This window comes from Oncorhynchus keta, chromosome 14 (assembly GCF_023373465.1).
Source record: "Oncorhynchus keta strain PuntledgeMale-10-30-2019 chromosome 14, Oket_V2, whole genome shotgun sequence".
NCBI lineage: Eukaryota > Metazoa > Chordata > Actinopteri > Salmoniformes > Salmonidae > Oncorhynchus > Oncorhynchus keta.
This window is the reverse complement of record NC_068434.1, coordinates 44285849-44307761: the sequence shown is the minus strand read 5'-3', so window position 1 is coordinate 44307761 and position 21913 is coordinate 44285849. Positions and strand designations below refer to the sequence as shown.

At 42.0% G+C, this 21913-nt stretch overlaps 1 protein-coding gene across 3 annotated transcripts in view; it reads left to right on the top strand.

Annotated features, from left to right (window-relative positions):
- ghra (growth hormone receptor a) overlaps positions 1-21913 on the top strand; it is an 83527-nt gene that overhangs the window by 41970 nt on the left and 19644 nt on the right. For all 3 annotated transcript variants that reach the window (XM_035786206.2, XM_052461815.1, XM_052461816.1), the window contains 2 exons: positions 13703-13835; positions 14099-14271. In XM_035786206.2, coding sequence (XP_035642099.2) covers positions 13703-13835; positions 14099-14271 — 306 coding nt within the window. The remainder of the gene's footprint in view (positions 1-13702; positions 13836-14098; positions 14272-21913) is intronic.

Here is a 21913-nt window from a genome sequence, read left to right as displayed (position 1 = left end):
ATGTGTCTGCTCAAACGGTCAGAAACAGACTCCATGAGGGTGGTATGAGAGCCCGACGTCCACAGGTGGGGGTTGTGCTTACAGCACAACACCGTGCAGAACGTTTGGCATTTGCCAGAGAACACCAAGATTGGCAAATTTGCCACTGGCGCCCTGTGCTCTTCACAGATGAAAGCAGGTTCACACTGAGCACGTTACAGAGTCTGGAGACGCCGTGGAGAACGTTCTGCTGCCTGCAACATCCTCCAGCATGACCGGTTTGGCGGTGGGTCAGTCATGGTGTGGGGTGGCATTTCTTTGGGGGGCCGCACAGCCCTCCATGTGCTCGCCAGAGGTAGCCTGACTGCCATTAGGTACCGAGATGAGATCCTCAGACCCCTTGTGAGACCATATGCTGGTGCGGTTGGCCCTGGGTTTCTCCTAATGCAAGACACTGCTAGACCTCATGTGGCTGGAGTTTGTCAGCAGTTCCTGCAAGAGGAAGGCATTGATGCTATGGACTGGCCCGCCCGTTCCCCAGACCTGAATCCAATTGAGCACATCTGGGACATCATGTCTCGCTCCATCCACCAACGCCACGTTGCACCACAGACTGTCCAGGAGTTGGCGGATGCTTTAGTCCAGGTCTGGGAGGAGATCCCTCAGGAGACCATCCGCCACCTCATCAGGAGCATGCCCAGGCATTTTAGGGAGGTCATACAGGCACTTGGAGGCCACACACACTACTGAGCCTCATTTTGACTTGTTTTAAGGACATTACATCAAAGTTGGATCAACCTGTAGTGTGGTTTTCCACTTTAAATTTTGAGTGTGACTCCAAATCCAGACCTCCATGGGTTGATAAATTTGATTTCCATTGATATTTTTTGTGTGATTTTGTTGTCAGCACATTCAACTATGTGTAGAAAAAATTATTTAATAAGAATATTTCATTCATTGAGATCTAGGATGTGTTATGTTAGTGTTCCCTTTGTTTTTTTGAGCGGTGTATAACATGTCTTACTGAGCCTTTCCATAAGTCAATGCAAGTTTCTTCAACTGTCTTCTGACTGTGATTAGAGCGATGTTGATGTGCCAGCAGATTACAGATGGCCTTTGCCGATCGTTCATCATCTTCATTCATCAGCGAGTCGATGGCTTGAATAGTCTCGCTGGAAATGTAAACATTGGCATGTTTACTACGGCAGACCCATATGTAATTATTGGCTATATGAGTCTCACTAGTATTGAGTAATGTGCTGTTAAGTGGTGTAGGTCTTATTTATTTAAAGAGCATATTGAAGTTAGAATCAATAGGATGCGAAGCAATAGCCTACCCCTGTGGTCAACTATTTTAGCACCGTTTCGTGCTGCTCTGAGACAAGCAAGGGGACTGGTCTTGATTTTTATTTTCACTGAATCTCCGTTTGGGTATTGGTTAGACTACAATTAGGGTGTAGAAATGTTATGCTCTTAGTACTGTAGCCTCCTCTTTACCGTAACGTTGTACAGCACCATATTTTCCGTTCCATCCTAACAGAAACCCTGAGGGTTTTTCATTTTTCTCAGAATAGAAACACCATAATTGTAATCTAATTAATTATGCAACATTTCTTAAAATCAGTCCCATATACTAATTCTTCCAAAAAAAGGTTTTGAATTCTCTAGTGCGGCCACTATTGAAGGCTATCAAATGCTTCTCAAAGATGCCCTCTGGTGGTCAAACTAGCACTAACTAGCATTAATTGTAACAGCAGCTGACACTTAAATAACGTGCTATAGAATTCTGCGTCACCATGCAAGCTGTGCTGCAGTATGCTGCAACTTTTAAAGGACGAACCACTGTAGCGAACAGTACACTTTAGCTTGAAATGAAACCACTTCCTGTCAAAATTAGAAATGTGTAATATCTGAAAATATAGCTAGCTAGCTATCTTAACCTGTATACATCAACATGCATCATGGACGCATCTCCCTGTCAGGAATGCCATACCACGGTTGCCCTTAGTTTGAAGATGTAGACCGGAGACAGGTGTTTACGTCATCTCTTTAGCTATCATACCCTAATTCCACTGATTTCAAAACTTGATCCTCCAGAAAATGGAGAGCAACACTTATGGAGCTCCACTACACAATATATTTTTGAAAAATCTGTATTCGACAGGATTACCAACACAGACTCACAAGCTCAAATAGACAGACTCCTTCAATATGGCAGACCAATCCGAACTCCTCTCTCTGCATGTCCAGCCCACCTATTATCTCAGCCAATCATGGCTTGTGGTTGCTGTCTTTTTATGTGACTTGACCAACAAGGCTCGTTAACAATTGTATTCGTATTTACAGATGGCATACAAGTTTGTTATTAAGGCACATGAAAGTTCACATGTTCGAAAAGGCATTTCTGCCCCCCAAAAAACATTTTGATTAAAAAAATAAAATAAACATTTCAAACGGCTCTCTTATGAAGTTGTGACTCATACACCTAGTTTCCTGAATTGTGCCACATATTTGACTAAAACATTATCATTTCAAACCTTGCTTGCATTTGTATTCGATCACGTGTCTCTCTGTCATGGGTGGGAATATTTGGGAACAGATTTACAAAATCACTTGGAGCTGATTTTCTGGTGGTTTTACTGTCTTATTTTCAACAATGTAAATTATTGAAAAAAAATGTTTTGTATTTTTTTCCTCAAAGAACTTTGGGCCAAATTAAACCACACGCAGCCCGCTAGTTGGGGAGCTCTGTTCTATGTTATGGAAAGAGCTGGTGTTCCTAATGTTTTGTACACTCAGTATATGTATGGAGAATAATGTATTCTGTGTGTATTCCTTTATAACTGCGGACATGCGAGATACTAATTTCATAAATTTTATGCTGTTGTACTCAATTGTGCTTATTTAGCTAGCTATTAGCTCAGTCAGAGAAGTATTAGCTTGTGTTGTTTCCTTTGAAGCTGCCCTGGCCTTATCATGACCGGGGCCTATGTATTCAATTGGTCTGTTTCGCATAACTCTGTTCTGTCCTGCCCTGCCCCCTTGTGGAGCTGTTCCGTTACTGTTTCTTACGGTTATATTATTCACAATGATGATTTTTAAAGCAGTGTTATGTGGTGATGGATTTTCCGAGCGCATGCCACAAAGCTGTTCATCATGTCCGACTTATCCACTACCCCCATTTTGCGATTTTAGTCAAGCACTCAGTCTGGTTTGATCTTTCACTCTCCCATCAGGTGATCCACCTTCCCTGTGGCTATCTCTTCTCCTGTAGCTCCAAGGCATAGTGATTGTTCTCCTCCACTATATTTCTGTCAGAAACAACTTGACGCACTGCCTCAGAGGGAGACGGCAAGTGGCTTTGCGCTCTTAGCTGGGACTCATAAAAGTGAACAGCAGGTTCAGAATGGATGAAATGGCTGGCAGCGTTCCAGCTACTGCAGACCTGCTGTACTTCACCCACTGTTGGCCTGCCTCCATCACCACCACCATCATCAGACGGACCTGGGACTTCGTCAGTGGGCAAGGGGTCCTCAGATTCAGCGTTCTTGAAGGTCACAAGTTTGGAGAGCAGCTCCTCACTGTCACTGTCATAATCTGATTCCTCACTGTCATACTCCGAATCATTGTCCGAATTTACAAAAATCTCCTGAATTTCCACATTTGTGAGTTGTCTCCTTTTGAAATAGATGTATAATTCTACAGCTTACCACACTAGCTACATAAGCAACGATACAATGGCTCCAAGTGAGTGTCAGGGGTGACGTGATTGGCTGCCGGTGTGGTGATAATGATGATTTGTTTCCCATATGGTTTGTTTACATAGCAGGTTAAGATAATTAACATGACAGGTTAGGACAATTAACGCAGCAGGTTAGGTGAATTAATGTAGGATGTTAACCTCGTTATCTTAAGGTTAGGAAAAGGGTTTGGGTTAGGCTTAGCTAAAATGCTACAGTTGTCAACAACTGCCCCTGACGCGACCACTAGACAGAGCTGTTGTAGGCCTAGCTACTCCATCTAACCACAACGGTAAAAATGTAAACAAACCGTTTGTGGCGACACATCATCAGTACCATAACACCGACATTGGCCACTTTTTTTATCGATAAATCCGTTTCAGGAAATGGTTTTATTGACATGTTTTCAATTACTGGTCACATCATGCATTCCAATTTTTGCATAGTTTGTAATGGACACATAAGATGTGTGTAAAATACTTTCTTGAAGGTTGTACTGATTATGATCAGCTATTGCTAAGCCATTTGCCGGCTATGTGTGGAGCCATGTTTGATGTCATTCAATGCATTCTGGGTGTCTGTCAGACCAAAGATGTTATACCAAAACAAGGTGATGGGATGGTTCTCATCTTTAAACTTCCAGAAGTGAATGGCTGGGAAGTGAATGATGCTAGATGAAACACCCCCTTCGCCTTCAAAATTCATACTCAGACCCAACTCAGCTTGTCACCTCTTCTGATCTTTGGTTGATGCCGAAAAATGAACATGGCGGGATTACTTTAGACTTTTAGAAAATCAATTATTTTGATATGTGATGAACTGTAAATAGTCATTTATATTAGCTAATTCATATTATGGTTTCTATCAGCTGAGAGTTGACCTAATATGACTGCTTGTGTTAGCTCAATCTTTCCTCAGTTAGCGCTAGGACTGATGTACTGCATCCAATATTTTCCAATTTGGATGAGAATTGTGTTATGTCGTTTCTACTTCTGCGAATGTCGGAAAATTGCATCCAAAAATAAACTGCTCACATTGAGGACATAACGTTGTACAGACTGTTTTATGCAAGAGTGACCAGCTCAAACGCCGACTGTTGCGTCAATCGTAGCTATACGTTGAAATGAATTGTTCTAATCACACTGGTTTGAGTGTACGCTGCAGGGACCACTGTAGAATGATCACACCCACGTCAAAGGGTTAAGAAGGTAAGGCTGTTCAGCCTACACCTTACATTAAGTTGCACAGATACCATGTGACAAATAGACATTATTCATGTGAACATCTCTTTGACATTCAAACCTATTTTTATTATTCTGAAAAATATCTGTTTAAGAATTTAGGAACATTTACGCAAACCTTTTCATTGGAGCACTTCCTGTATAACTAATTTGGGATCTCAAGCACCTCCTGATTTGACTAAATGAAATTGACCCCAACCCTGGTGATTAGGTTGTGCAAAGCTGTCATCAAATGATAATTTGATTTGTTTAATGCATGGTGGTGGCAGTATCATGCTGTGGGGATGTTTTTCAGCAACAGGGACTGGGACACTCGTTAGGTTCGGGGAAAGATGAATGGAGCCAAGTACTGAAAGATTCTTGATGAAAACCTGCTCCAGAGCGCTCAGAACCTCACACTGGGGTGAAGGTTCACCTTCAAACAGGACAACGACCCTAAGCACACAGCCAAGACAACGCAGGTGTCCTTGAGTGGCCCAGCTAGAGCCCGGTGTTGAACCTGATCAAACATCTCTCAAGAGACTTGAAAATAGATGTGCAGCAACGTTCCCCATCCAACTTGACAGAGCTTGAGAAGATCTGGAGAGAAGAATGGAGGAAACTCCCTAAATACGTTGCAGTTCTTGAAACAAACCGGTGCCCCTGACACCTACTACCACACAGTGGTGGGAAAAGTACCCAATTGTCATACTTGAGTAAAAGTAAAGATACCTTAATGAAAAATAACTCAAAGGTTAGTCACCCAGTAAAATACTACTTGAGTAAAAGTCTAAAAGTATTTGGTTTAAATATACTGAAGTATCAAAAGTGAATGTACTTGCTAAAATAAACTTTCAGTATCAAAAGTACAAGTGTAAATAATTTAAAATTGCTTATATTAAGCAAACAAGACAGTACCATTTTCATTTATTTTTGACATTTTTACGGATAGCCAGTGGCACACTCCAACACTCAGACATACTTTACAGAAGAAGCATGTGTGTATAGTGAGTCCGCCAGTGTGTTTAATACCAAGGATACAGTCAGCTAAGTGCATGCAATTAGAAAGCTCACAACACATTTTATACTCTTCCCTTGTAGGCATAACCTCCCCAGCTATACATTTTATGACCCCAATGAGATTCCCTCCTTTCCCCTGTGAAATGTCCACGGTCCTCTCTTTGTTTAGCCAGATGTCAGAATCACACCCCGTGCATCTTCTGTTCTGCGCCTGACCCTGCTCTCTGATCCTAGGCAACATCTGATTAGGTCAACATTTCTAAATTAGCATACACACATTTTCATGGCCTAAACTCTGTTAATACTCACAGTAATCATTCACTAAACAGGATACGAACAAACTACATGTTACATTTTAATAGGATTTATCACTGCTAAGCATTCAACATGTAATGAGTACTTTTGGGTGTCAGGGAAAATGTATGGAGTAGAAAGTACATTAGTTTCTTTAGAAATGTAGTGAAGTAAAAGTTCATTACAGATAACTAAAAATACTTTAAGTAGTTTTTGGGGTACGTACTTTACACCACTACTACCATACCCCATTTAAAGGCACTTAAATATTTTGTCTTGCCCATTCACCCTCTGAATGGGACACATACTAAATAATCCATATCTCAAAGTTTAAAAATCCTTCTTTAAACTGTCACCTCCCCTACATCTACACTAATTGAAGTGGATTTAACAAGTGACATCAATAAGGGATCATAGTTTTCACCTGGATTCACCAGGTCAGTCCGTGTCATGGAAAGAGTAGGTGTTCTTCAGGCTTTGTATACTCAGTGTACATTTTTTGGGACAATTTTAAATATTTGACGTGTCCTAAATTTTTCCATATGGGTGTAATGTGATTTGTGGATTCAAATAAAGTATTTCAAGTGTGTGTGTGTGTGAGTGCGTGTGTGCGTGCATGCGTGCGTGCGTGCATGCGTGCATGCGTGCATGCGTGCGTGAGTGATGACACAGCAGGAAGTAACTCAATTTGCACGGAAATCACATTAAATCGCACTGATTTAGACACTTAAGTGGGAAGAGCAACAAGGTTTGTGAATGGACGTGTTTAAATGGACAGAATGTCCAATACTGCAGAGGGATATTACAGTGGGCTCATTAGAATGGATACAGGGCACTTACTAGCTAAACATTTAAGGCAAAAGAACAGACTGAATGTCCTGTTCAAAACAACAGCACAAAATATCAACACTAGCATGGGGTTCTGATGAACCTGTGAATTGAATGACAGTAGAAGGATTTTTTGTTCTTGTAAACGTCCTTTGTATGCATATAGAAATGCACACACGCATGCAGACACACACACACACACACACACACACACACACACACACACACACACACACACACACACACACACACACACACACACACACACACATGCACACTGTGCATAATTGGCTTATCTGCAAGAAAGCAACAGGATACAGAATGAAAAATGTAGCTGTGTTCTTTGCCCAGGTAACAAACGGTAGCTGAGACGGATCAGAAGGTCATTGCTTTATAGTGAGCTAGATAATATTCTAATCTCTTGCTGCTTCTCCTTGGTAATGGCCTTTTATAGCATTAGGAGGATGTGTCTGCAATGCTACATCATGGTGGATGTACATCTTACCATGCCTGATTTGGGAACTAGTGAAATTGAAACCACTAGCTAATTATCTGGGAGTAATGTCAATGTGATGCTTATGACCTTGACATTGGATGACACACAAGTTGCTAAGGATTCTGAAAGTTGAAAGAATGTTTTGTCGTTGATATGCTCACTCGCTCACCTCTGCCTGTCTCCATCTCTCTGAAGAAATCACTCTTCGTGTTGTTAGCCCAGTGTTAGCTAACTCTCTCACATTACCAAATGAGCTGGAAAGGTGGTGATTCTCAGCATTAGCCCCATATCCCCCAGGCTCTTCAGGGCAATTAGCTAACCGTTTTGCAATATACCCGCTGATATATCCCTATCGCGCCTTTGCTCTTTTCACACCGCAATTTATTGTGGCTTTGGTGCTCACAGAAAGGGTTTTATTTAGACTTTGGAGGGTTTGTTTTAAGCCTAATGACTGTCGTCTTGTCAGTGAGTCAGGCTCTGTTTCCTAGCTACACTGTGTGGACTGGTACAGGGAGGAAGACTGTTTTTCAGCCTGATAGCGAGAGAGGAGTGGGGGCACAGTCTGTAGCATACACAGGCATGCACAACATGTTTGTGTTTCCATTGCTTTAGGAGCATGCTGGTTATATAAGAGTCGTGCCATTCTCCTGCTGAAAGAAGACAAAATGGACGTTCTCATCAGAAAAAAAACACTTTGTTCTCCATCCAGTCCTTCATGTTCTTCTCCGTTTGTCATACCAAGATGCCCTTCTCTCACAGATGACCTTCTGTCAATGATTATGAAAAGCCTCTGATATACATCCCCAAACAGGCATCATAAAAAGGGCCCTGAGTCACAAAAGGCCACTGACAAAAGACATTTTATATTTTCCCTTTTAAAATCGATCATTTAGGCCTCTGTCAAAACTCACAGACCAAAGGTTTGAAAAGTCCTCTCAGCAGATGAGCAGGAGACTGTTTATCAGGTGTTGTTCATAACCTTTCACCTCCGATAGACTTTTGGCTTGGAGGCCGGGCAGATGTGTCCAGTTGGTGATAGAATAGTAGAGAACTCCCAGTTAACCTTGACCTCCTGCACATGAAGGTCATTTGGCCGACACTTTGATCCAGAACCACTTACAATGACGTCAAAGATATTTACAACTTCAGCACTAATTCATCACAATCATTTCACTTAGCCTAGTACTCGGGCTAGGAAATTCCAGGGACCTCACGATACTATATTATCACGATGCATAGGTGCCGATACGATATGTATTTCGATTCTCACGATTTTTACATGCGATTCAATACTGTGATTTTATTGCGATCCCATGGTCAAACAACGTATTGCTCACCTTACATCTGCTGCAAAGGGACAAGATTGAGAGAAAATGGGAAAAATTGGTTTCGATCAGTCACGGAAGTAAATGTGTAAGTAAACTGGATCCTTATTTAAAAAGAAGATGGAGAACAAGCTATGAAGGAAATATACTGTAGGTTTGGTTAAAGCCGACTGGCGCAAAAATAATATTGCGATACTGTCAAAACAATATGATATATTGGCAAAAAGAATATCCTGATATGTTACTGTATCCATTTTGTTTTACCCCCATCACTACCTAGTACACAAGCTCGATACAGTGGAGTACACCTCCTTTTGATGGGAAATGACTGTTTGGCTCAGAGATGTCTTTCGTCTTCTATTCGATTGAAAATAAATTAAGTATGCGAAATGCGTTGAACTGTAATGTATAGACAAAGCGGTGATTTGACATTCATAAACAATGTACTGTGTAGGCTGCCTGTAAAAATGAAACAAATGTTGAGAGTTATCCATTATACAGTGTTCTTTAATGCACTATTTCCATTCATGCTTAGATTAATTATTTAGCTTTGCAGTGATTTCCAAGGCAGGGCAAGGGAAGGCTAATCATTATTCTGTTGTTTTTTTGTGTTGTCTTTGATTGATGGGAGAAGTTTAAATGCACATATTTTTTAGTTGGCAGGTTTCTAGGCAGCAGTTAGAGTTGAACTCCTAGTATCTTTAAGCACCATTCCCATAATCAGGCCTTTTCTATGTTTTCAAAGTAAAGCAGTACGTATATATCTAGGCAGGGGTAGGCCATTCTCCCTTCTGTATGTTTTGGCATCATAGCTTTCAAGGTCTGCAGCAACTCTTTGATTGGGGCAGCTGGAATTCGAGGGGTGAGAGTTAGGGAGGGTTGAGTTAACAGAGGGCAGGGAGCCACACATCGTCCTTGTTGTGAGGGAGAGAGTGGGAGAGAGGAATGCGCTGAAATATGAGATATAGGCTTATATTCACATACAGTGGGGCAAAAAAGTATTTAGTCAGCCACCAATTGTGCAAGTTCTCCCACTTACAAAGATGAGAGAGGCCTGTAATTTTCATCATAGGTACACTTCAACTATGACGGACAAAATTAGAAAAATAAATCCAGAAAATCACATTGTAGGATTTTTAATGAATGTATTTTCAAATTATGGTGGAAAATAAGTAATTGGTCACCTACAAACAAGCAAGATTTCTGGCTCTCACAGACCTGTAACTTCTTCTTTAAGAGGCTCCTCTGTCCTCCACTTGTTACCTGTATTAATGGCACCTGTTTGAACTTGTTATCAGTATAAAAGACACCTGTCCACAACCTCAAACAGTCACACTCCAAACTCCACTATGCCCAAGACCAAAGAGCTGTCAAAACGACACCAGAAACAAAATTGTAGACCTGCACCAGGCTGGGAAGACTGAATCGGCAATAGGTAAGCAGCTTGGTTTGAAGAAATCAACTGTGGGAGCAATTATTAGGAAATGGAAGACATACAAGACCACTGATAATCTCCCTCGATCTGGGGCTCCACGCAAGATCTCACCCCGTGGGGTCAAAATGATCACAAGAACGGTGAGCAAAAATCCCAGAACCACACGGGGGGACCTAGTGAATGACCTGCAGAGAGCTGGGACCAAAGTAACAAAGCCTACCATCAGTAACACACTACGACGCCAGGGACTCAAATCCTGCAGTGCCAGACGTGTCATCCTGCTTAAGCCAGTACATGTCCAGGCCCGTCTGAAGTTTGCTAGAGAGCATTTGGATGACCCAGAAGAAGATTGGGAGAATGTCACATGGTCAGATGAAACCAAAATAGAACTTTTTGGTAAAAACTCAACTCGTCATGTTTGGAGGACAAAGAATGCTGAGTTGCATCCAAAGAACACCATACCTACTGTGAAGCATGGGGGTGGAAACATCATGCTTTGGGGCTCTTTTTCTGCAAAGGGACCAGAAAGACTGATCCGTGTAAAGGAATGAATGAATGGGGCCATGTATCGTGAGAATGTGAGTGAAAACCTCCTTCCATCAGCAAGGGCATTGAAGATGAAACGTGACTGGGTCTTTCAGCATGACAATGATCCCAAACACACCGCCCGGGCAACGAAGGAGTGGCTTCGTAAGAAGCATTTCAAGGTCCTGGAGTGGCCTAGCCAGTCTCCAGATCTCAACCCCATAGAAAATCTTTGGAGGAAGTTGAAAGTCCGTGTTGCCCACATACAGCCCCAAAACATCACTGCTCTAGAGGAGATCTGCATGGAGGAATGGGCCAAAATACCAGCAACAGTGTGTGAAGACTTACAGAAAACGTTTGACCTCTGTCATTGCCAACAAAGGGTATATAACAAAGTATTGATATAAACTTTTGTTATTGACCAAATACTTATTTTCCACCATAATTTGCAAATAAATTCATAAAAAATACTACAATGTGATTTTCTGGATTTTTTTTCTTCTCATTTTGTCTGTAATAGTTGAAGTGTACCTATGATGACAATTATACAGGCCTCTCTCATCTTTTTAAGTGGGAGAACTTGCACAATTGATGACTGACTAAATACTTCTTTGCCCCACTGTAGACCTATGTTTAACAACCAAATAAACGGAGGTGTGTGTGTGTGTGTGTGTGTGTGTGTGTGTGTGTGTGTGTGTGTGTGTGTGTGTGTGTGTGTGTGTGTGTAAACTAATATGTGTATTCTATAGATTTCAGCTATAAAGGAGAGGAGGAGGAAAGAGGGATGGAGAGGGAGGTAGGAATCCTTCTTCTGACCAGGAGCGATTGTTTAGCTCCCTGTCAACCTGCAGTCAGTCAGACTTTGAAACAAGATTTGAGACTATGACAGAGACATTATGAAATAGGTTTTTAGGTGCTTTCATGATTTAATGTGTTATTCTCTACAACACTCAAAGTCTAGGCTACATTTAACAAACCGCCTCACCCTCCAAGTCTTTACTAAATCCCTTTTTTTATAAGCCATTCAAACACTACAGACCCATTAGGTAGTGTCGAGAGCCCACTGTAGCTAACACAATGTGTTTGTGTGTATGTATGTGTGCGCGCCTGTGTGTGTGTGCACGGAGCGTGCGTGCGAGAGCGCTGAGCAGAAATCAATGGCACCTTCAGTCACTTATTTATGGTAACGCCAGACCCAGAGCCTCTCAAATGGATGACAAACTGACTCGGAGGGAGGATGGGCCGGTGGGTCTGTGGAGGGGGGTAGAGGCAGAGAAAAATGGGTCTAATGAGGGGAGAAGGATGGAAGAGAAGTGGCAGTGGAACCACATGGTAAGAAACTATTAAGGTTACACTCAGGTGCCCTACCAAGCTCGGAAGATGTTCTTAGACCTTTACGTTTGTGACAATTGGCTTCTATGGATCGGGCTCCATTGAAATGTTTCTTACAGAAGAATTATGAAACGCACATGCATAACCATGGTAGCAGCTGAAAGGGAACAGTTTGGAGATGATGGGAAAATGATCAGACTTAAGTTGAGAACAGAACAGTTCACCTGACACAAGACTGAATCGAAACATTACGCTGTTGATTTCATTTGTATTTTACATTGACTGTACTTTTCACCGCATTTGATGATAACGAAATCAGAAAACACTCTGGATTACATTCAGTAACATGATAAGAAAATGTGGGGTAGGTGCAACATAAGACCAAAAGAATGACAAGGGTTTGAGGGAGAGGACCAACTGGTGTCTGCAAGCGGACACACACCTCTCTCTAAAGTGTGCCCAGTGCCTAAGCAATTTCCTGTCACTTTTATGACTCAAATAAGAGTCTTCAACTATAAGGTACTTTTTTTGAGCTCTCCTAGCTGTGCCGTTGAGGAACTAGAGCAAGCACACTTGTAGTTTTTTTTCGCTTGGAACACAGCCCTGCACCCCCCCATCATACAATATTACTGCAATTCAAAAACGGTCCTTTAGAAATCTCAATCTGGGTCAGGTAGGCATGCTTGTTAGGCTTTCACAAGGCAATTCAGAGAAATTAATCTTAATTTGGGTGCGCATAGTCATGAGTGCATTCAGGTGCGTGTGCTGCAGTGAATTTTCTTCACAATAAATAAACAATCTCATTCTGTTCAGAACGTATGACGTCATGTCATCTTGTAACTGTACATCAGACATAGTGATCATAAACGACACTGTATATGAATTTAGTTTTATGATTCGGAAATGTGAATTGCACGTTTGGACTCACGGGTGTTGTGCACGCTCATATGACTTCTAAGCGGTATCTATAATAATCTTCAACATCTCATCTTTCAAAATACATTGAGTGATCTTAATTTACAGAATTTCCATCACTCGACTTCCTGTCGCGCGCGGTCCTCAAGCTCAGAACGGCTGTCAGTAATAACCTGTACAGCGCAGAGCCAGAGCTCTGACATCATATATAGCATGTTACTGTACAGCCACTTCATTCCAATGTAGGTTCTTATTTGTGCCCAAATCAGCCATTTGTAACCCATATACTGTAAGGGTATGACTGTAAAGGGCTATATTGCTCGTGTTTTTTACAGTAGCAATGCTCTGCCTGATTGAAATGCACAGAGCACAGCTAGCCTGGGTTTGGACATAGTTCAACCCTATATCAAAGTTTGTTCCACTTCCACACCTCAGAAACCAGAGGCAGGTTTATCCTAATGAAAGATTTGATCCACACAACAGATGAATAATTCTTCACATACGGTATCTTTTCTTGTACAGTAGTCTGTGTCATTTTCTTCAAGTATGCTTCTCTGTGATAATTCAAGTGGATCTCTCTTTCTCTCTCTCAGATCCCTTTGTCCATGCTCCTCATTTCACTGGGTGTAAATCCAGGGAGCTTGTGACGTTTAGCTGTTGGTGGAGCGCCGGAAGCTTCCAGAATCTCACGGAACCCGGAGCACTGCAGATGTTCTACTGGAAGAAGTGAGTGAGTGAGTGAGTGAGTGAGTGAGTGAGTGAGTGAGTGAGTGAGTGAGTGAGTGAGTGAGTGAGTGAGTGAGTGAGTGAGTGAGTGGAAAGTAGTGAAAAACGTGTAAAGAGTGTGTGTGCTTTATATACCCCGGAAGTATTGTAAAAAATGATTTAAGTTTTATATTATCTTTTTATCATTGACTCATGTGGACTCGAGAGTCCAAAGACCTCTAAAATGTGTTAGTCCTATCTCTCTCTCTCTCTCGCTCCCTCAGAACTGATTTGACGAAAGAATGGAGGGAGTGCCCTGACTACTCCTCCTCTGTTAAGAATGAATGTTTCTTCAATAAGAACAACACAGTTATCTGGACGACCTACTGTGTGCGGCTCAGCTCCAAAAGCCAGAACATCACCTACGATGAATTGTGTTTCGAATTGCAGGACATCGGTGAGGGCACAAAAGACATGCTAATATGGACTATTATAGTTAACGACACTTAGTTGATAGCCCTGCTTTATGCCAAGTTGCAGAACTTAAGGAACTGAATGGGTCTGATAAACACATTACAGATATAGAGGACTACTGGACCGGCTCACCTACTTGGGTCAGCAAAGAAATCCCCATTCATTTTCTGGAGGCCACTGATTGTCTTTTAAAAAACACAAATTTGACTGTCTGAAATGCACATTTGTCATAAAGTCTTGAGGACTCACTCTTGACGTCAGCATTGGCAGTTAACTTTGACATGTTTTTGGTTAAATCTACCTGATTGGTTGAGGGGCCTCCCAAACGAATTTAGTTTAGAGTTTAGGAAAATGTATTTAAGTGTCGCTCCCCAATGATACAATATGCGACAGTAGGTCGTTTTAAATACATTGTGGACCATTCAAATGGATTTTTGAGACACTAAAAACAGTCATAGTCAAACATGGTACAGGTGCCATCTATAATGCATAACCTATATAACCTATGTTATAACCTATGTATGCATGAACCAAAAACTAAGTGCAGTAAATAAAAGGACAATTAGGCACATATAAAGGAACGTCTCCATTGGAGAATATTTATATATTATTTATATATTATTGTTACCTGATAAAATTACACATGTATTATTTTCAGCAAGACCCGTTAAAATTATAATTTTGTCTCGACAGCTGATGAATTAACAATCATCCCTCATGTCGTTGTATAACCCACAGTAAAAGCAAGGCACAAGCTTCTGTTTCAGTGGAACAAGCCATTTCTTACCAAAAGTACATACCCGTTTATCTAAGAGAGTGTTTGTGTATCGACCAGTCTCAATTAGTGACAGGGGCCACTCCACGTCAAAGTTTTGCTTGGATAAAACTCTACGCACATCGGGTTCTGTCCCAAACGTTCGTTTAAAAAGGCAGTACGTGCACAGTTAGTTAATTTCAGGCTTGTTTATCAGTTGGTAACACTTTAGTTCATCAAATCAAAGTTTATTGGTTGCGTACACAGATTTGCAGATGTTATTGCAGGTGCAGCGAAATGCTTGTGTTTCTCGCTCCAACAGTGCAGTCATACCTAGCAATAAAAGCAATAACCAAAGAGCTTGTGTAACAGATGTCCTGCGAAGACGAGAAGACTGGTCTCGGCACCAGTGTAACAGATGTTCGTAACAACCTTGCGTTGTGTTTTCAAAGAAGGGCCTGTCCAGCCAGCGGTCCCTGTTGATTGGTGTTTATTCTGACTGACTGACAAGAGACACAAGGAAGTGCAGATGTGCAGGACAACAGTGTGTTGATGGCTGTACAGTAGATTCGTGATTCGTCTGTTAGCATGGAAATACTTGAATTAGTAGGGCCTAATGCAGTTCAAGAGGTGTCACTGCAGTCCCTGGTTCAAATCCAGGCTGCATCGGATCCGGCCGTGATTGGGAGTCGCGCACAATTGGCCCAGCTTCATTCTTAACCAATTCGTTCTTAACGGACTTGCCTAGTTAAATAAAGGTTTGAATTTAAAATAAAATAAATTATGCGACCATTACAATTAAAGCATGCTAGCTAACTTACTCTTACAGCCATATGTATATATACGGTACATTCGAAAAGTATTCAGACCCCTTGACTTTTTCCACATTTTGTTACGTTACAGCCTTATTCTAAAATGGATCCATTTTTTTTAAACCTAATTAATCTAGACACACTACCCCATAATGACGACGTGAAAACATTTTTTAGAAATGTTAGCAAATGTATTACAAATAAAAAGTGAAATACCTTATTTACATAACTATTCAGACCCTTTGCTATGAAATTAGGTGCATCCTGTTTTCATTGATCATCCTAGAGATGTTTCTGCAACTTGATTGGAGTCCACCTGTGGTAAATGCAAATGATTGGACTGTAACGGCGTTCGTTTGTCGAAAGAGAGTCGGACCAAAATGCAGCGTGGTTGTTACTCATGTTCTTTAATGAATGATTGCGATACATGAAATAACTATAATAAATACAAAAACAACAAACGGAACGTGAAAACCTATACAGCCTGTCTGGTGAAATAACTAACACAGAGACAGGAACAATCACCCACGAAATACACAGTGAAACCCCAGGCTACCTAAATATGGTTCCCAATCAGAGACAACGAGAATCACCTGACTCTGATTGAGAACCGCCTCAGGCAGCCAAGCCTATGCTACACCCCTACTCAGCCGCAATCCCAATGCCTACAAAACTCCAATACGAAACACAACATATAAACCCATGTCACACCCTGGCCTGACCAAATATATAACGAAAACACAAAACACTATGACCAAGGCGCGACATGGACATGATTTGGAAAGGCACACCTGTCTATTTAAGGTCCCACAGTTGACAGTGCCAGAGCAAAAACCAAGCCATGAGATCGAAGGAATTGTCCGTAGAGTTCCGAGACTGGATTGGGTTGAGGCTCAAATCTGGGGATGGGTACCAAAAAAATATATGCAGCATTTAAGGTCCCCCAGAACACAGTGCACTCCATCATTCTTAAATGGAAGTTTGGAACCACCAAGACTCTTCCTAGAGCTGGCCAACCAGCCAAACTGAGCAATCGTGGGAGAAGAGCTTTAGTCAGGGAGGTGACCAAGAACCCGATGGTCACTCTGACAGCGCTCCAGAGTTCCTTACAGAAGGACAACCATCTCAGCAGAACTCCACCAATCAGGCCTTTAGGGTAGAGTGGCAAGACGGAAGCCACTCTTCAGTAAAGACACATAAAGGTGCCAAAAGACACCTAAAGGACTCTGAACATGAGAAACATGATTCTCTGGTCTGATAAAACCAAGATTGAACTCTTTGGCCTGAATGCCAAGTGTCACATCTGGAGGAAACCTGGCACCATCCCTACAGGGAAGCATGGTGGTGGCAGCATCATGATGTGGGGATGTTTTATAGCGGCATGGACTGGGAGACTTGTCAGGATCGAGGGAAAGATGAAAGGAGCAAAGTACAGAGAGCTCCTTGATGAAACCTGGTCCAGAGCGCTCAACACCTCAGACTGGGGCGAAGGTTCACTTTCCAATAGGGCAACGACCCTAAGAACACAGCCAAGACAACTCAGGAGGGGCTTCAGGATAAGTCTCTGACTGTCCTTGAGTGGTCCAGCCAGAGTCCATACTTGAGCCCGATCAAGCATCTCTGGAGAGAAAATAGCTGTGCAGCGGCGCTCCCCATCCAACCTGACAGAGCTTGAGAAGATCCGCAGAGAAGAATGGGAGAAATTCCCCAAATACAGGTGTGCCAAGCTTGTAGCGTCATACCCAATAAGACTCAAGGCTGTAATCGCTGCCAAAGGTGCTTCAACAAAGTAAATAGCAAAGTGCCTTGCAAGTAAGCATTTCACTGTAAAGTCTACACCTGCTGTATTCGGCACGTGACAAATAAAATTAGATTTGATTTTGTTTTATTTAACCAGGTAGGCCAGTTGAGGACAAGTTCTCATTTACAACTGTGACCTGGCCAAGATAAAGCAAAGCAGTGCGACACAAACAACACAGTTACACATGGGATAAACAATAGTACAGTCAATAACACAATAGAAAAGTCTATATACAGTGTGTGCAAATGTAGTACGATTTCTGGGGGGTAAGGCAATAAATAGGCCATAGTGGCAAAATAATTGCAATTTAGCAATTAAACACTGGAGTGATAGATGTGCAGAAGATGAATGTGCAAGTAGAGATACTTGGGTGCAAAGGAGCAAAAAATAAATATCAATATGGGGATGATGTAGTTGGGTGGGCTATTTACAGATGGTTGTGTACAGGTGCAATGATCGGTAAGCTGCTCTGACAGCTGATGCTTAAAGTTAGTGAGGGAGATATTTTTTATTTCACCTTTATTTAACCAGGTAGGCTAGTTGAGAACAAGTTCTCATTTGTAACTGCGACCTGGCCAAGATGAAGCACAGCAGTTCGGCACATACAACAACACATAGTTACACATGGAATAAACAAACATACAGTCAATAATACAGTAGAAAAAATAAAAATCTATATACAGTGAGTGCAAATGAGATAAGATAAGGGAGGTAAAGGCAATAAATAGGCCATGGTGGCGAAGTAATTACAATATAGCAATTAGACACTGGAATGGTAGATGTGCAGAAGATGAATGTGCAAGTAGAGATACTGGGGTGCAAAGGAGCAAGATAAATACAGTATGGGGATGAGGTAGTTGGATGGGCTATGTACAGGTGCAGTGATCTGTGAGCTGCTCTGACAGCAGGTGCTTAAAGCTAGTGAGGGAGATTTTTGCAGTTCCTTCCAGTCATTGGCAGCAATAGAACTGGAAGGAGAGGCGGCCAAAGGAGGAATTGGCTTTGGGGGTGACCAGTGAGATATACCTGCTGGAGCACGTGCTACGGGTGTGTGCTGCTATGGTGACCAGTGAGCTGAGATAAGGCTGGGCTTTACCTAGCAGAAACTTGTAGACGACCTGGAGTCAGTGGGTTTGGCGAAGAGTATGAAGCGATGGCCAGCCAACGAGTGTACAGGTCGCAATGGTGGGTAATATATGGGGCTTTGGTGACAAAACAGATGGCACTGTGATAGACTGCATCCAATTTGTTGAGTAGAGTGTTGGAGGCTATTTTATAGATGACATCGTCGAAGTCGAGGATCGGTAGGATGGTCAGTTTTACGAGGGTATGTTTGGCAGCCTGAGTGGAGGATGCTTTGTTGTGAAATAGGAAGCCGATTCTAGATTTAATTTTGGATTGGAGATGCTTAATGTGACTCTCAAATTAGAGTTTACAGTCTAGACAGACACCTAGGTATTTGTAGTTGTCCACATTAGAGGTCGACCGATTATGATTTTTCAACGCCGATACCAATACAGATTATTGGAGGACCAAAAACCTGATACCGATTAATCGGTCGATTTAAAAATATATATATGTATATAAATTTACAAATAAATAAAAAAACATGTATTTGTCATAAATAAAATTACAACTACTGAATTAACACTTATTTTAACTTAATATAATACATCAATAAAATCAATTTAGCCTCAAGTAGATAATGAAGCATGTTCAATTTGGTTTAAATCATGCAAAAACAAAGTGTTGGAGAAGAATGTAAAAGTTCAATATGTGCCATGTAAGAAAGCTAACGTTCCAGTTCCTTGCTCAGAATATGAGAACATATGAAAGCTTGTGGTTCCTTTTAACATGAGTCTTCAATATTCCCACATAAGAAGTTTTAGGTTGTAGTTATTATAGGACTATTTCCCTCTATACCATTTGTATTTCATTAACCTTTGACTATTGGATGTTCTTATAGGCACTTTAGTATTGCCAGTGTAACAGTATAGCTTCCGTCCCTCTCCTCGCTCCTCCCTGGGCTCGAACCAGCAACACAATGACAACAGCCACCTCAGAGCGAGTGAAGTTTGAAACGCTATTAGCGCGCGCTAACTGGCCAGCCATTTCACTTCGGTCACACCAGCCTCATCTCGGGAGATGATAGGTTATGACTCACAACGAAGAGCTGCTGGCAAAACGCACAAAAGTGCTGTTTGAATGAATGTTTACGCGCCTGCTTTTGCCTACCACCGCTCAGTCAGATACTTAGATACTTGTATGCTTGTATGCTCAGTCAGATTATATGCAACACAGGACACACTAGATAATATCTAGTAATATCATCAACCATGTGTAGTTAACTAGTGATTATGATTGATTGTTTTTTATAAGATATGTTTAATGCTAGCTAGCAACTTACCTTGCATTTGCGTAACAGGCAGTCTCCTTGTGGAGTGCAACGAGAGAGAGGCAGGTCGTTATTGTGTTGGACTAGTTAACTGTAAGGGTGCAAGATTGGATCCGAGCTGACAAGGTGAAAATCTGTCTTTCTGACCCTGAACGAGGCAGTTAACCCACCGTTCCTAGGCCGTCATTGAAAATAAGATTGTGTTCTTAACTGACTTGCCTAGTTAAATAAAGATTCAATAAAGGTGTAAAAAAAAGAAAAGAACAAAAAAAACTGGCGCCCAAAAATACCGATTTCCGATTGTTATGAAAACTTGAAGTCTGCACTAATTAATCGGCCATGCCGGTCGACCTCTAGTCCACATATTCTAAGTCAGAACCGTCCAAAGTAGTGATGCTGGACAGGCGGGCAGGTGTGGGCAGTGATCGGTTGAAAAGCATGCATTTAGTTTTACTTGCATTTAAGAGCAGTTGTAGGCCACGGAAGGAGAGTTGTATGGCATTGAAGCTCGTCTGGAGGTTAGTTAACACAGTGTCCAAAGAAGGGCCAGAAGTATACAGAATGGTGTTGTCTACGTAGAGGTGGATCAGAGAATTACCAGCAGCGAAAGCAACATCATTGATGTATACAGAGAAGAGTGTCGGCCCGAGACTTTAACCCTGTGGCACCCCCATAGAGACTGCCCTCTGCAGGATAACAGGCCCTCCTATTTGACACACTGAACTCTATCAGTGGTTGGTGAACCAGGTGAGGCAATCATTTGAGAAACCAAGGCTGTTGAATCTGCCAATAAGAATGCAGTGATTGACAGAGTCGAAAGCCTTGGCCAGGTCGATGAAGACGGCTGCACAGTACTGTCTTTTATCGATGGCGGTTATGATATCGTTTAGGCCCTTGAGCGTGGCGGAGGTGCACCCATGACCAGCTCAGAAACCAGATTGTATAGCGGAGAGGGTACAGTGGGTTTTGAAATGGTCGGTGATCTGTTTGTTAACTTGGCATTCGAAGACTTTAGAAAGGCAGGGTAGGATAGATATAGCTCTGTAGCAATTTGGGTCTGGAGTGTCTCCCCCTTTGAAGAGCGGGATGACCACGGCAGCTTTCCAATCTTTAGGGATCTCAGACGATACGAAAGAGAGGTTGAACAGGCTAGTAATAGGGGTTGCAACAATTTCGGCGGATCATTTTAGAAAGAGAGGGTCCAGATTGTCTAGCCCAGCTGATTTGTAGGGGTCCAGATTTTGCAGCTCTTTCAGAACATCAGCTATCTGGATTCGCGTGAAGGAGAAATGGAGAGGCTTGGGCAAGTTGTTGTGGGGGGTGCAGAGCTGTTGACCGGCGTAGGGGTATTCAGGTGGAAAACATGGCCAGCAGTAGAAAACTTATCGTAGATTTATCAGTGGTGACGGTGTGTCCCAGCCTCAGTGCAGTGGGCAGCTGGGAGGAGGTGCTCTTATTCTCCATGGACTTTACATTGTCCCAGAACGAGTTTGTGCTACAGGATGCAAATTTCTGTTTGAAAAAGCTAGCCTTTGCTTTCCTAACTGCCTGTGTATATTGGTTCCTAACTCCTCTGAAAAGTAGCATATCGCAGGGGCTATTCGATGCTAATCCAGTACGCCACAGGATGTTTTTGTGCTGGTCAAGGGCAATGAAGTCTGGAGTGTACCAGGGGCTATATCTGTTCTTAGTTCTAAGTTGACATGAATACTTAAGTAAATGTGATATACATATATATTTTTTTATAAATTACCAAAAATTCCTAAAAGCTGTTTTGCTTCGTCATTGTGGGGTAAAGTGTGTAGATTAAGGGGGGCGACTACTATTTAATTAATTTTATAGTAAGGCTGTAACGTAACAAAA